The sequence below is a fragment of the Solea senegalensis genome, linkage group LG19, assembly GCF_019176455.1.
Source record: "Solea senegalensis isolate Sse05_10M linkage group LG19, IFAPA_SoseM_1, whole genome shotgun sequence".
Lineage (NCBI taxonomy): Eukaryota > Metazoa > Chordata > Actinopteri > Pleuronectiformes > Soleidae > Solea > Solea senegalensis.
In genome coordinates, this window is record NC_058038.1 from 13,168,987 (window position 1) to 13,182,421 (window position 13,435).

Consider the following 13,435-nt stretch of genomic DNA (forward strand, 5'->3'; position numbering starts at 1 on the left):
GACCTCAAAGTCATAACCAAGACCATAAAATGTACTGACATATGGCAAATTAGATGTGAACTTGGGTCATTTTCTTATAAACATACACACTTGTAACTTGTGGGGTTTCAACTGTCGTTTAGCCAACATGTTGCATGGAAACATGGTAAAATCAGCATTCATAGCATTAACCTGCTGAATGTAACACTGAGTCTTCTCTTCGTGTCTCTCAACTGCTGCGGGAAATATGTGGCTTTTTAATCTCTTTACTCTGTTTATTTCTCTGAGAGTCACAGCTTTTTTTGTTCTGAGAAAAAGATTAAAATCAGTGATACACAGTGGTTCAGTGCTACATAAATAAACTTTACTTACTTCAAGAGATCCTTTTCATGTGCATGTATTTAAATGTATCCATTATCAAAAAGAGTATAATTCATTTATAAATAAGTTATTATTATTGTAGGGGAGGAAATATCTACCAACAAGTAACAATCCCTCCCCAAGAAGTATTCCGTCTTTCCGGCGTTAGCAAGAGGTTTTCCAAAGTAAAGTAAAGTATAGTAAATAATTATTCAATCTGACTCCATTTAAACAATAATTAACTTTACTTTTAAATATTGTGGGAATTAAAGTTAACCAATCATTTAAAATGTAAACCCTTTAAGAATTCAATCCTATTGTCAAGAAATCTGACACTGGTCTAGTTCAGGGATGGTTTCTATTATAAAAACCACTCAGTGACCTTTTTCCACATAGAAGATTAGCCCTAATGCCTAGGTTGAAGTATTCAGAGGTCAGAAATGTAACACAACAGTTTACAGGACATAATACTCAATCTTTTCTATTCAACTCAGAGGTGAAGGGTATAGCCCTTGTTGAACATGGAAGAATAGCCGAGACACCTGGGTTGAAGTATTCAGAGGTCAGAAATGTAACACAACAGTTTACAGGACATGTTACTCAATCTTTTCTATTCAACTCAGAGGTGGAGGGTATGAGTGTTAAATCTCACCATATAACTAGACTAAATAAATCTTCAATAACAGATTCTTAACTATTTAGAACAAAAGTCTCAACAAGGCAATATTAGAAATGAAGGATTAACATACCAGTTTATTGAAATGTCCAGTAGTAGAAAATACAGCCAAGAAGTTGTATGACACACAGTTGATGTGTGGGAGCTTCTGTTAAGCAGACCAAACTCCTCGAGGAATGGGAGCTCTGTCCCTTATATCCAAGATATCCCACCAGAACACAGACACCTTATATTTACATATCCATTGTGATTTACTCAGGAAGGCTATTTCCTTCTGGGGACCTTTTACTCACCATGGGGTCTTTTCACATGACAATTGAGCCACCTTGACTTGTCTACTTCCTGCACTGAGATGCACTTCAAACAAGACAATGTTTACACCTCAGAGTGGTGGGACTGTCCCCACTGGTGAGGTTTGCACCTAGTTGATTAATTCAATCAAAGAGCAGAATATACACAGTGATGACGTTTCGTCTAGTGTCTACAGGGTGTGGTCTCACTGTCTTACAGTTTCCCCCCTTTGGCCCCTGAGAGGCATGTGGAACAAAACGATAGGGGTCAAACTGAAAATTGACAGTTCATATTCACACCCATAATTCCATCATTTCAGCCTTTGCAGATCTGGCAGTTGCAGGGGGCTGAGTACCAGGGCAGAGAGTGTGGATGAGCTGGACAGGATTTCCACTGTCTTCTTGGCCAGGTTGGCCTGTACTTGGGTGCCTCCTTTACAGAAAGTGTCCTCCCACCAGGGAGAGAAAGTCCAGGGGTACTTTTTGGTACTCTGCCCAAAAATGTTGATTTGGCTCATGGAAAAGTCAAGTCTTTGCTGGACAGGTCAAACCCCATAGGAAAAGAGTTAATTTCACTGGTAACACACCACTGTGTGTGTGGCACCTGAATGGCGTCCGAGTATCCACGTAGAGACTGGACGCTGATGAGCTTGGAATCATTCTGTGAGAAAGGCTTCAGGGTGTTACAAGTGCATAGCTGGAAATGTCATGACAACATGTGTGGGAAGTAAACAAGGTCTCAGTGTTTCTTAATATCATATACCCCATGATGTGGTCCCATTTAATCACCTGATTCTTCACCACACTGCCTATTGAGCGTATGGTGGTGGAATTTGGATAAATCTGTTCTGGGTGAATAAGTGGAAAAGTGACAAAGAACCCAATACATCCAATACATTAATTATCAGTATACATCATTAAGGAAGACAACAGTTATGAATAATTGATATCTTTCATTTTTTCCGACGTGACCCATTCCAGACCTGTGAAATGGCTGCCTTGGTCAGATGTGATTTGAAGAGGTGGTCCAAACAGGGGGAGGATTTGGTTCGTTAACCTGTGCTACTGTTCTTGCCGTGTTGTTGCAAGTGGGGATGGCATCAACCCACTTTGTCAATTATGACGAGACAATAGCAGTACCCCCCCTTGGCACTGGGAAGGGGACCAATGAAATCCATCTGTAGTGCTTCCCACAGACCTTTGGGTGGATTAGGTCTGCACAATCTGGTGCGGCCAGGTTTCCCTTCGTTGTAGGCAGCACACACAAGGCAGGAGGCACACCAGCTGTCAACATCTTCAGTCATTGCTGGCCACCAGAATTGTTGTTTGATCAGAATGTTGTCCACATAGCTTACTACTTCCCCTGTGTGGGCATGTGGACTAAGAATGTCTGATACGGCTTTGTGAAACGCACCCGGACTGATGTGTAGGCCCTGTGGCATCCGTTGCCAGGTAAACTGGGTGTGGTTAAAAGTGAAGGCAAGTTTCCGCTGGTCTTTTGGATTAACCTTGATAGACCAGAACCCATTGTTGATGTCAAGGACAGAAAACAAAGCTGCATTATCAGGTAATTTAGTCAGTATTCTTGCTGGGTTGGCTACAATAGGTGTCGCTTTTGGAAGAGCTTTGCTTAAGTGTTGATAATCAATACAAAGTCTCCATTTTCCAGATGCCTTCGGTACTGGCAAACATGGGGAGTTGGCAGCTGAACTACATTGTCTGACTATCCCTGTAACTTCAGGCTCTTTAACAATTTCATGAACAGCAGCTTCTGCTTCTGGTTTGATTTTGTATTGTTTCTGTGGTGGAGGCGGGGTTCCCTCAATACTCACTTCAAAATCAATAAGGCCACAATCATGTTCATGATTGGCCCACGCGTCACTGTGTTTATTGATGACCTGTTGTACTGGGTCAGGGGTGGTGATGGACATAATGCTTTCACAGTTTCTGACAGATTTTTTCTTGGCAGTTTTGTCTGTGATAACCTCAATCTGTTTTTCTAAACAGTGGATGACAAAGCCATGCTTTTCCATTATGTCCATCCCTAAAACTGTACCCTCGCTGTTAACAGGTAAATACCAGAATGGCTCTCTTAACACTATCACACCTAAATCAAGTCGGACTGGTTTTGTAAGGATCGCTGTCATTAAAGTGTCACCTATTCCCTTGATTTGAATGGTCTCATTTGTCAGGGGTAGTGGGACGTTTGTGCAGGAGCAAGCGGCACCGGTGTCAATGAGAATGTCTACTAATCGGCCTCCAAGATTAGATTTTACTTTTACACGGTTACCGCTGGAAACAATGCTCCCAATGGAGGCCACGCGTCCCTATTTTTGTTCCTTTATTTGTTCGAGAGCAGCTAGGATGTCTGCGAAAAGGCCACTCACATCTGTGTCCCTGATGTTAGTAGTTTCTGTGTCTCTCACGCTATTAGTTTTTGAATGATCTTGCAGAGATTTACCAGTTGCTTTCCTGAATTTGAATTTTGACTGCGGGGCACCATGTAATTTGAAACAACGTTCTCTTTTATGGCCCGGCCGATGACAATAGTCACAAATGATTACATTATTGTCTTCCTCATCTACCCATTGATTTGCGGCTACGGTGTGCATTTTTAGGGTTTTTGATCTCTGCTCTATTTTTGTGGCCCATTCAACGAATGCATTGAATGTGTTTTGAGGTGGGTCCCCGCCCATAGCTAACGCATTCTGAATGTGTGGTCCAGCATTATTGCGCAGCAATTGTAAGAGGATTTCATGGTTACGGTTGCAATCCTCTGCCCCACTGTATTCTCTAAAGGTTACCCACATACGTTCTGCAAACGCCTCAAAGGTTTCTGTATTTGATTGGTTGATTTCGAGGATTCTGTGCCACTCGGCCTGTGGTGGTCCTCTCATCTGAATTAAGATCTCTTTTATACGACTGTAAATGTCGTCATTAGATTCTCCGAGCTGTCTCTCAAGGATTGTTCCAGATCGGAGTTCTTGAGGGATTTTAGAGTGTAGCTCTTCTGGAATAGTAAGCAAGACTATTTGCCACACATCTCGGGGCTCCAGATTGTACACAGAAGCCTGAAGCATTAATTTGTCCCAATAAGTTTGAAACGGGCCGCGGCGAGGCATGATGCCGATAACTTCTCTGTGTTTTGAAGTTTCATCACATGATAATGCTCGGGTAATGGTAGTGACATCATTATTTGCGTCTCTTACTGTTTTTACAACAGATATTTTAACAGATTTTCTGGGAAGTGTGCCTGTTTTGAGACGAGTGTCCATTCGATTTTGGCTTCGGTGTTTTAATTGAGAGACGCACTGGGGGCTATATTCAGCCTCCATGAGTGTGGAGGTTGTAGGTCTTATCTCATTGTTAGTGTCATCCTGAGTTACAGGGCACCTGGTAATGAGAGTTATGTTCTCATCTTCACTGTCCTCCTGATTGTGGTTGTCTAGGCTTTTAAAGCTAATGGCAGCCTCTTTAATAGCTGCTACTGGAAAGCCAGCCTCACCACAGTAGTCTTCCAGTTGGGAAGTGTAGCGCTTTCCTGAGTTTAGTTTTTGTTTCAATCGCTTAATTTCTGCATCCATTGTTTTGGTTTGTCTTGCCCAATTGACTTTATCATACTGGAATGCATCAATTTGTGCTCTCAGGTTTTTTAACTCTTCTGATCGCAGTCTTTCTAAACTTTGGATGTTCTCCAAAGTACGTTCTCCCTCAGCTATCGAGTTTAAATCATTGCGTCTAAGCAAATACATAATTGCTACAGGGAGATTGTGAAATTTATTTTTAGATTGTAATGTGACACCTTTTGTGGAATACCAGTGAAGAATTTCACTGTTTTTCCATTGCAAACTTACGCCACGTTTGTGCAGACGAACTAACGTCTCATAGACTTGCAAACCAACTTTGTCCATTAATTGCTCATCTATTTCTACACTGGAACATCCCTGTCCTAGTGAGTTGTGTGTTGACACCTTTCCCCCCATCGGATTTCTACGGTCTCCGATCTATCAGTGGATATGTCGATCCGTTCTATACTATGTGTCTATATGTTATGTGAATTTGAACTTTCCCTTAATCTTTATGAGAACTGTAAGTTTGTACTCACCACAGAAGCTGTAGGAAGACACAGAGGAAATCACACCTCATTGTTTGATCCGTCGGAGTTGACTTCGCTCGCCTTTTGCTTGCTGCAATCGCGAGATCACGTCAGGGTCACCAAACTGTAGGGGAGGAAATATCTACCAACAAGTAACAATCCCTCCCCAAGAAGTATTCCGTCTTTCCGGCGTTAGCAAGAGGTTTTCCAAAGTAAAGTAAAGTATAGTAAATAATTATTCAATCTGACTCCATTTAAACAATAATTAACTTTACTTTTAAATATTGTGTGAATTAAAGTTAACCAATCATTTAAAATGTAAACCCTTTAAGAATTCAATCCTATTGTCAAGAAATCTGACACTGGTCTAGTTCAGGGATGGTTTCTATTATAAAAACCACTCAGTGACCTTTTTCCACATAGAAGATTAGCCCTAATGCCTAGGTTGAAGTATTCAGAGGTCAGAAATGTAACACAACAGTTTACAGGACATAATACTCAATCTTTTCTATTCAACTCAGAGGTGAAGGGTATATCCCTTGTTGAACATGGAAGAATAGCCGAGACACCTGGGTTGAAGTACTCAGAGGTCAGAAATGTAACACAACAGTTTACAGGACATGTTACTCAATCTTTTCTATTCAACTCAGAGGTGGAGGGTATGAGTGTTAAATCTCACCATATAACTAGACTAAATGAATCTCCAATAACAGATTCTTAACTATTTAGAACAAAAAGTCTCAACAAGGCAATATTAGAAATGAAGGGTTAACATACCAGTTTATTGAAATGTCCAGTAGTAGAAAAATACAGCCAAGAAGTTGTATGACACACAGTTGATGTGTGGGAGCTTCTGTTAAGCAGACCAAACTCCTCGAGGAATGGGAGCTCTGTCCCTTATATCCAAGATATCCCACCAGAACACAGACACCTTATATTTACATATCCATTGTGATTTACTCAGGAAGGCTATTTCCTTCTGGGGACCTTTTACTCACCATGGGGTCTTTTCACATGACAATTGAGCCACCTTGACTTGTCTACTTCCTGCACTGAGATGCACTTCAAACAAGACAATGTTTACACCTCAGAGTGGTGGGACTGTCCCCACTGGTGAGGTTTGCACCTAGTTGATTAATTCAATCAAAGAGCAGAATATACACAGTGATGACGTTTCGTCTAGTGTCTACAGGGTGTGGTCTCACTGTCTTACATTATTATTAAGGGTAAGCCTTTTCAATGAGCTGTTTAGTACATTTTCAATCTTGTGTTTCCGTTTAGTTTTATGCACAAATCCTCATGTTCACTACTAGGCTATTTTGTGTGAGTATGTGTAATAATTTAATGAGTTATAGGGAAAAATATGATGTTTTTAGGATCCATAAATCTGATTTGGATACTCTGATGGTGACCTTTGCTGCTCTGTCACATGATGGAAAGATCTGGCATTGTCATGTACAAGTTACAACACGAGCTTGTTTACTGGTACACACTGGCTTTTTTTTTCCACTCCAATATCACATTTCTCTTCTCTCCATTGCTTTCTTTTTGTGGATGAATGTAGAGACTCAAGTCAACATCCCAGACAGCCCCTGTCTTTTTTCCATTAGCTTAACATAGCTGTGTGTGTGTGTATGTGCATATGGTGGGGGGTTAGTGGGGATATCGATTTCCCCGGGCCGGAAATAGGCAGTCGGAAATCTCCGTCCTGGAGCAGTCTCACTACAACGCTTGTCGTTTTCCAAATGTATGGAAAATAGTTGCCATCTGACGCCACAGACCCGTCTGTCAAGGCAAGTGGGTGAGTCGGTGGTGAGTAAAAGACTGTGGGTATTGACTGATGTGTCACAAGGGGTTGTGGGATAGGTCCACCTAAATGTCTACTGATGCTGCCGTCGCGAGTGTTGTTCTGTTTGATTCTAAACTGATGGATCTGTGATGCTCGGCTGCAGACAGCTTCTAATCCTCCCACTTTCTTTTCGCTATGGCGACTGTTCCTAGGTGTCACAACCATACTGTATGTGGACCGCAGTAATCCCGGTATTCCTCTGTGTTAAAATTATACCATTGAGTCCGCCGTTGGACTTCAAGCAAGAATGTATTCTTTCCATTCCAAGCAGCCTCATCAGATCTGTGCCCATCTTACGAAACAATTACCACAACTACTGTCACCATTACAATGTTATTGATAGGCCGGGACCTCTTTCCCCCCCTGCCTTAGTCATTTTATTAAAACTATCTATTTAACATCAATGTTTGTCTCCCGTCTGTCTTTCAGTACCAGATCGGCCAGCTGTACATGATCAGCAAACACAGTCATGAGCAGAGTGAACGTGGGGAGGGGGTGGAGGTGGTCCTGAACGAGCCATTCGAGGACCCCGAGCACGGATCCGGCCAGCTCACCGAGAAACGAATCTACCTCAACAAGTGAGTGTCTTTCTTTTGCCGTGTGCCGTATCATCAATTCAAGTAAATTCCATGAACTAAATTCTACTGTAGCTATCATTTTATTTTATTTATTATTTAATTTCAGAGTCCATTGTTTATTAGGCTGCAGCCGATAATGTGTGACAATCAGTGACAGTGAATTTGACCTCTGCAATTAACCCATCCTCATTACACACCTGTCGTGAACACACACACAAACCAGGCGCAGGAGCAGTGGGCAGCACTTAATCTGCACGCAGGGAGCAATGGGGGATTGGGTACCTTGCTCAAGGGCATTGAATCAGCGACCTACCAGTTACAAGCCCAGTTCCTTTCCTCTTGTTCATGGGTTACGAAGAGGAATACATGCAATAAGAACAAAAAGGCTTATTAGAAGTACCTGTTATTTTTCCTCCACATTTTGACATTTCGTAGGGGTTTGCTTCGTAATAGAAGTTGTAGCAGAGATTGTAAAGCTGCTGATGTTGTTAAAATGCAATCGGAATTAAATCATGACATTTTAATACGTATTTCTATGGATTTGAAGATCGTTGGAAAGATTTTGGTCGATGTGAATATACTGCTCAACAAAATAAACATTTACCGTGTTGGTTTTTACATATTTTGATGCAGAAATGTTACACATCAACGGATAAAAACTGATAATAAAGTTGTGTCTTATATTATGTTGACATAGGGATTACCCTTTGACTAGATGTCTTGATGATGCGCACATGTCAACATCTTTTGTACTCACATTATTATAACTGCAGTAATGATTCCTGTTATCTTTCAGGAATAAGCAAAGGTTAAATGTTACCGTGCGTCCCTTTTCATCTCTGTCCAAGCCTGTTTTCCGGCTCTTATTGTTGCCAGTTCATACATTGTTGACCCTGTGTGTTGGTAAACTTGATAAGTGTGACTATGTGATAATCTGTTATGCAGATCACAGTTAAATCCGTCTCGTGTGTGTGTTTCCTCACGTCCATTGTTGATTTGATGTTATGAGCTCCTCGTTCTCTCATTACACACACACAAAAACTTTTTCTTCTGTGAAGCATTGAGGCCAAAACAAGAATTTTGACCAGACTGATTTAGTGGACCCAGGTGACAGCCTGGCTCAGCACTTCATTGATTTCAGTCAGTAAATGTTTAACCATTGCAAAGGAGTTAAGTGCTGAAAGAGAATAGTTTGAAGAAGGGGCTCAAAGGGAACACTGAGTCTAAACTGTGTGCACTGTATCAACCTCTTATGACGCAAACCTTCTCTTTTTCCCACTTCTGCTTTGCTGTTTGTGGTGCATTACCTTTACTGCACTAATTCATTTAGCTTTTGGCCAGTCATATGCTGTGTGCCTGTCATCATCCACTCCAGTATGTTTAATAAATCCACACCCCAACACTTGGCAGGAGCATAAACCTATCAATACAGCCAACTCCAGTCGAAGTAATGTAATTTGAAACTATTGATTTCCATAGAGAGATCAGAGCACCGGGTCAGCTGCACAAGCAGAGACGTGCTCTCCCAACTCATCAGGGTCCTTTTCAAGCACTAGACCATATGGGCATTTATGCACGTTCCAGATAGATTAGCAAATGAAGCATCCAGTTTAAAATAACTTTGCTGAATTAGCTGGGTTTTTTTCCTCCCGGGACAATGTCCCTTACATAATTAGGAAAACACTTAATAGTATATGAACATGGTTTCCATAAGCAAGCATTGCATAAGACTATACTCACTCTGAACAGCAGCATCCACCATGGCTCACGGCAGATAAATCCATAAGACTATACAATAGCATATTTTAGGTGACAGTCACATGTCAAGTACAATAACAGTCATTACCAGTTTCTAAGGTCCAATGCGTAAGAATTGGTCATGCCGAGCACAGAAGAAGCATTTCTACCATCAAACTGCAGCACTACCGTATCATATTGTAGCCTTTTACTAAGTGCAATGTTGCTGTTGCATCCATTTGTCTTGACATACAACTAATTACTTTCTGTGTGCAGCACAGGAATGTCACCCGGCAACACAAGATCTAAACACAGAATCTATACAGAGAAATACTCGGAGAGAGTCTGACGGAGTGGAGCTGCCAGGCTTAATCAGCCTTGTGTGAACTCATATGACAATGGTTTGAATGCAGCAGGCACTTGTTTATATTTAAAAGTTACATCCTACAGTTTTAATTAAATACCCTTATTAAAATAATTGTATTATTCTAATAATGATAATAATAATAATAATAATAATAATAATAATAATAATAATAACACCAGTCACACTCTCAGGGCAAAAGTAAGACAATGAGACAGAAATGAAAAGGGAGCCACTGGAGTGAGTGGCAAGGAGGGTGACGGGCAAACTCGGTGGAAAGGTAAAATTTAGTGCAGCTTGCGTGTGTGTGTATACGTTGGCCTGCATGTCTGTGTGCTGCGGTGTGTTTGTGTGTGTGTGTGGGCCGAGGTAGATGAGGTCAGTGTAAGTGATGGATAATTTGAGCAGTCACTGTGGGACGCCACGCCTGCTTCTCTCCACCCACAAACCACCTGTTGCAGTGTTAAAGCTGCAGTAGTGTGTGTGTGTGTGTTTGTGTGTGTGTGTGTGGCTTGTAGTTAAGGTAGTGTGAAGACATGTCACCAGTCTGGTGTGTCTGGAAACTCCATTAGAGGCAGACTAAGGGGAACTGTCTGTTTGTCCCAGTGGCTTGTGCAGAGTCTTTTACCAACCAATAATATAATATAGTATAATATAATATAATATCCATGTTCAATTATCACTTCTCAGCAAGTAATACGATGTGAGGGGTGAAGTAACGTGGGTGTTACAATAATAAGTGATTGCTTGAAAAGTAAATTATGGTAAGAGTAAATTGTGTGTGATGGACCGCACTGACCTGAGGAGAAAATAATGACATGGTCTGCACATCATTTTCCTCTCAGCAGCTACTATCAATCAGCACTTACCGTTCTATTGTTAACCTGTGGCTTCTCCCACATGTGGCTTGGAGATTTTCCTTCAGCTGAACCGGGTTTTTGCCCCTCTTGCCGTCTCCAAGCAATTATTTTCCCTTTTTAATTGGACACCCAACGAGGTTGGACACCAACTGTCGGCAGCTGCAGGGCACCATTTGTGTTGCAAAATAGCGACTTCTCTGCATTTTCTGCAATCACCTATTCTCTGTACTGTACAGGCTCTGGTGAGATTTCTCTGCAGGGTTTAATTAGTGTACTGAACTGCCTCCATTAAGGCCTCACATAACTGAATGTAATGTAATTTATTTTTCAAGACAGGGACAATTCACAATAAAACATTAATCTTGTACAACAAGAGAATATGCATTGTGCCAGGTTGTAGCAGATTGCTATTTTCCACCTGTAGTCCCTGAATGAAGATCTTTTTGTTTTTATTGTGCTTGGTGAGACCAAGAAGAAGACGGGAGCATGTTACTTCTCTCATTCTTCTTTTTGCTTTCCTCCCCACTTTTAGTCTTCATCATCTTCGTCAGTTCACTAAACCATCGGCTGCTCTTTCTTTATGTTTCAGCAAGTTGCCCAGCTGGGCCAGAGCCGTCGTCCCTAAAATCTTCTACGTCACAGAGAAGGCGTGGAACTATTACCCTTACACCATAACAGGTAATATTTTATATATGCATATCCCTGTGCTGTTTTCTTCAAAGTTGGCATAGTCGGCTGTTCGTACCTTCAGTACATTGTTGTATGTAAAAATACAGTAGCATTAAAGTAGGCAATGATATGGTTTTGTGCTGATTTGTTCTAGATCATCATACACACAGACACACTTGAGCATTCATTTTCTGCTTTACAAACACGGCTGTGTTCACCTGCTGGTAGCCATTATATGGGATCATTGTGAGGGCAAAGGGATTTGGAAGCAATATTCTGTGAGAAGAGGGAAGAGGATTGAAGGGTGTGGAGACAGACATCACGAGGGATAGTGGAAGTAATGATGGTTTAACTGACAGATGAAGAATGAAGTGAACAGCTGTATATGAACACATGTTTACAACACTGTCCTGGATGAGCTTTCGTTTAAAGGTCTTTTGTTTTTGTTCTACATTTTGCATCGCTGCTTTGCTGCTTCGATAAGTTTACTACACACTTTTAATTTCAGAGTGCCTCATAATGGCTACAGTTTCAACACCTTTACTGCTCAGATTATGTAATACTATTTAATCACTACCATATGGCGGCAGCTGATCAATGTTGTGTTGGGTGTAACAAACCTTTAAGAGGCAGTTGGTCGTCAACAGTCTGTAGGTTTTGTCGAGCTTATGTTGACGTGCTATTGCCAACACTTAATGTTCCTCTTCCATTTTGAACTACATGATTATTCTTCTTCTTTTCTCCCCCTCCCCGTTTCTGTTTGTCTGTTATACTGATGGCCGCCTCCGGGAATATGATCAGAGTACACGGTGAGTAGTTCAAGTGGGGCTGTACTCATGCACATGCACACATGCACACATACACACACACGATACAACAACTGTGCATGGTGAATTTTCTATTAAAATCCTTCTCTCAAATTTGGATGTGGAAATGAATGAATAATTGCGGGAAATCTGTGTGTGTGTCTGCTGAAAACTATGCTTGTCATGTAAACACACACACACACACACACACACACACATAGTGAAAGCGATTACCACCAAGTTAATGCCAGTTTCTGCTGTCCTACCAACGACAGTAAGAACGTTTACCTAGCCACCTTCAGGTGGGATTTCTCATGATGCTTCTTATTTCAAGTCAGTGATTCTTATTTTTAAAATATATCATTATGAAACTGGACAAATGAGACCACAGACGGGAAATATTACAGTTAAAATCATTGCCATTGTCCTGACTGGAGTTTTCACAGCACCCATGCTGGGTAACCATGCATTGCCCTAGTGCTTTTCATTGAATATGGGTTGTCAGAATAAAAAGAATAAACCCTATCAGCTTTTACACTTATTTTATGCATATATGTTATTTTAGTCTCTTTGTAATATTTATATTTTTCTTATGTATATTTATACTTTTTTTTACAAAAGCATCTCTTTTTTACTTTTTACTTTATGCTGGTGTTTTTGAGTGGACAGCAAAGTAAGAATTTAATTGTACAGGGAAACGTGTTTCTTTACTGTGCATATGACAATAAACACTTTGAATCTTGAATCTTGAATCTTTGGTACATTGAGATTATGAGAGATTATGTTTCAGTGAAATATTTTCAGAATTGTTCAAATTGATGAAAATTTAGTAAATATTTATCTAGCACCATCATATCTCTGACATGTAAACTAGTAACAGGCTCAACCTAAATGGCGAACATGGTAACCATAGCCATAGCAACATTGTAACTAAGAACAGTCCAGCAGAGCGGCCAGATTAAAGTCGTACACTAGCTCCATCAGAATTATGCCAGTGACACAAAGGGTTCATGTGTCCATTCTCTGCTGTATTCTCCTGTCACGCAAACACACAGTTATTTTCTTTCTTGAAGACCAAGGCCAGCACTGACTGCTGCATTGTGCACCCTAATTACAGCAACTATATATGCCTTACCCTTTAGCTCCCAGCGTCGCTCAGTCTTTCCTGTGC

General features: G+C 41.0%; 1 protein-coding gene across 2 annotated transcripts in view; it reads left to right on the forward strand.

Moving 5' to 3' along the window:
* pitpnc1a (phosphatidylinositol transfer protein cytoplasmic 1a) overlaps nt 1–13,435 on the forward strand; it is a 46,708-nt gene that overhangs the window by 24,761 nt on the left and 8,512 nt on the right. For both annotated transcript variants that reach the window (XM_044050702.1, XM_044050700.1), the window contains exons 2-4: nt 7,680–7,828; nt 11,379–11,467; nt 12,260–12,267. In XM_044050702.1, the coding sequence (XP_043906637.1) occupies nt 7,680–7,828; nt 11,379–11,467; nt 12,260–12,267 (246 nt within the window). The remainder of the gene's footprint in view (nt 1–7,679; nt 7,829–11,378; nt 11,468–12,259; nt 12,268–13,435) is intronic.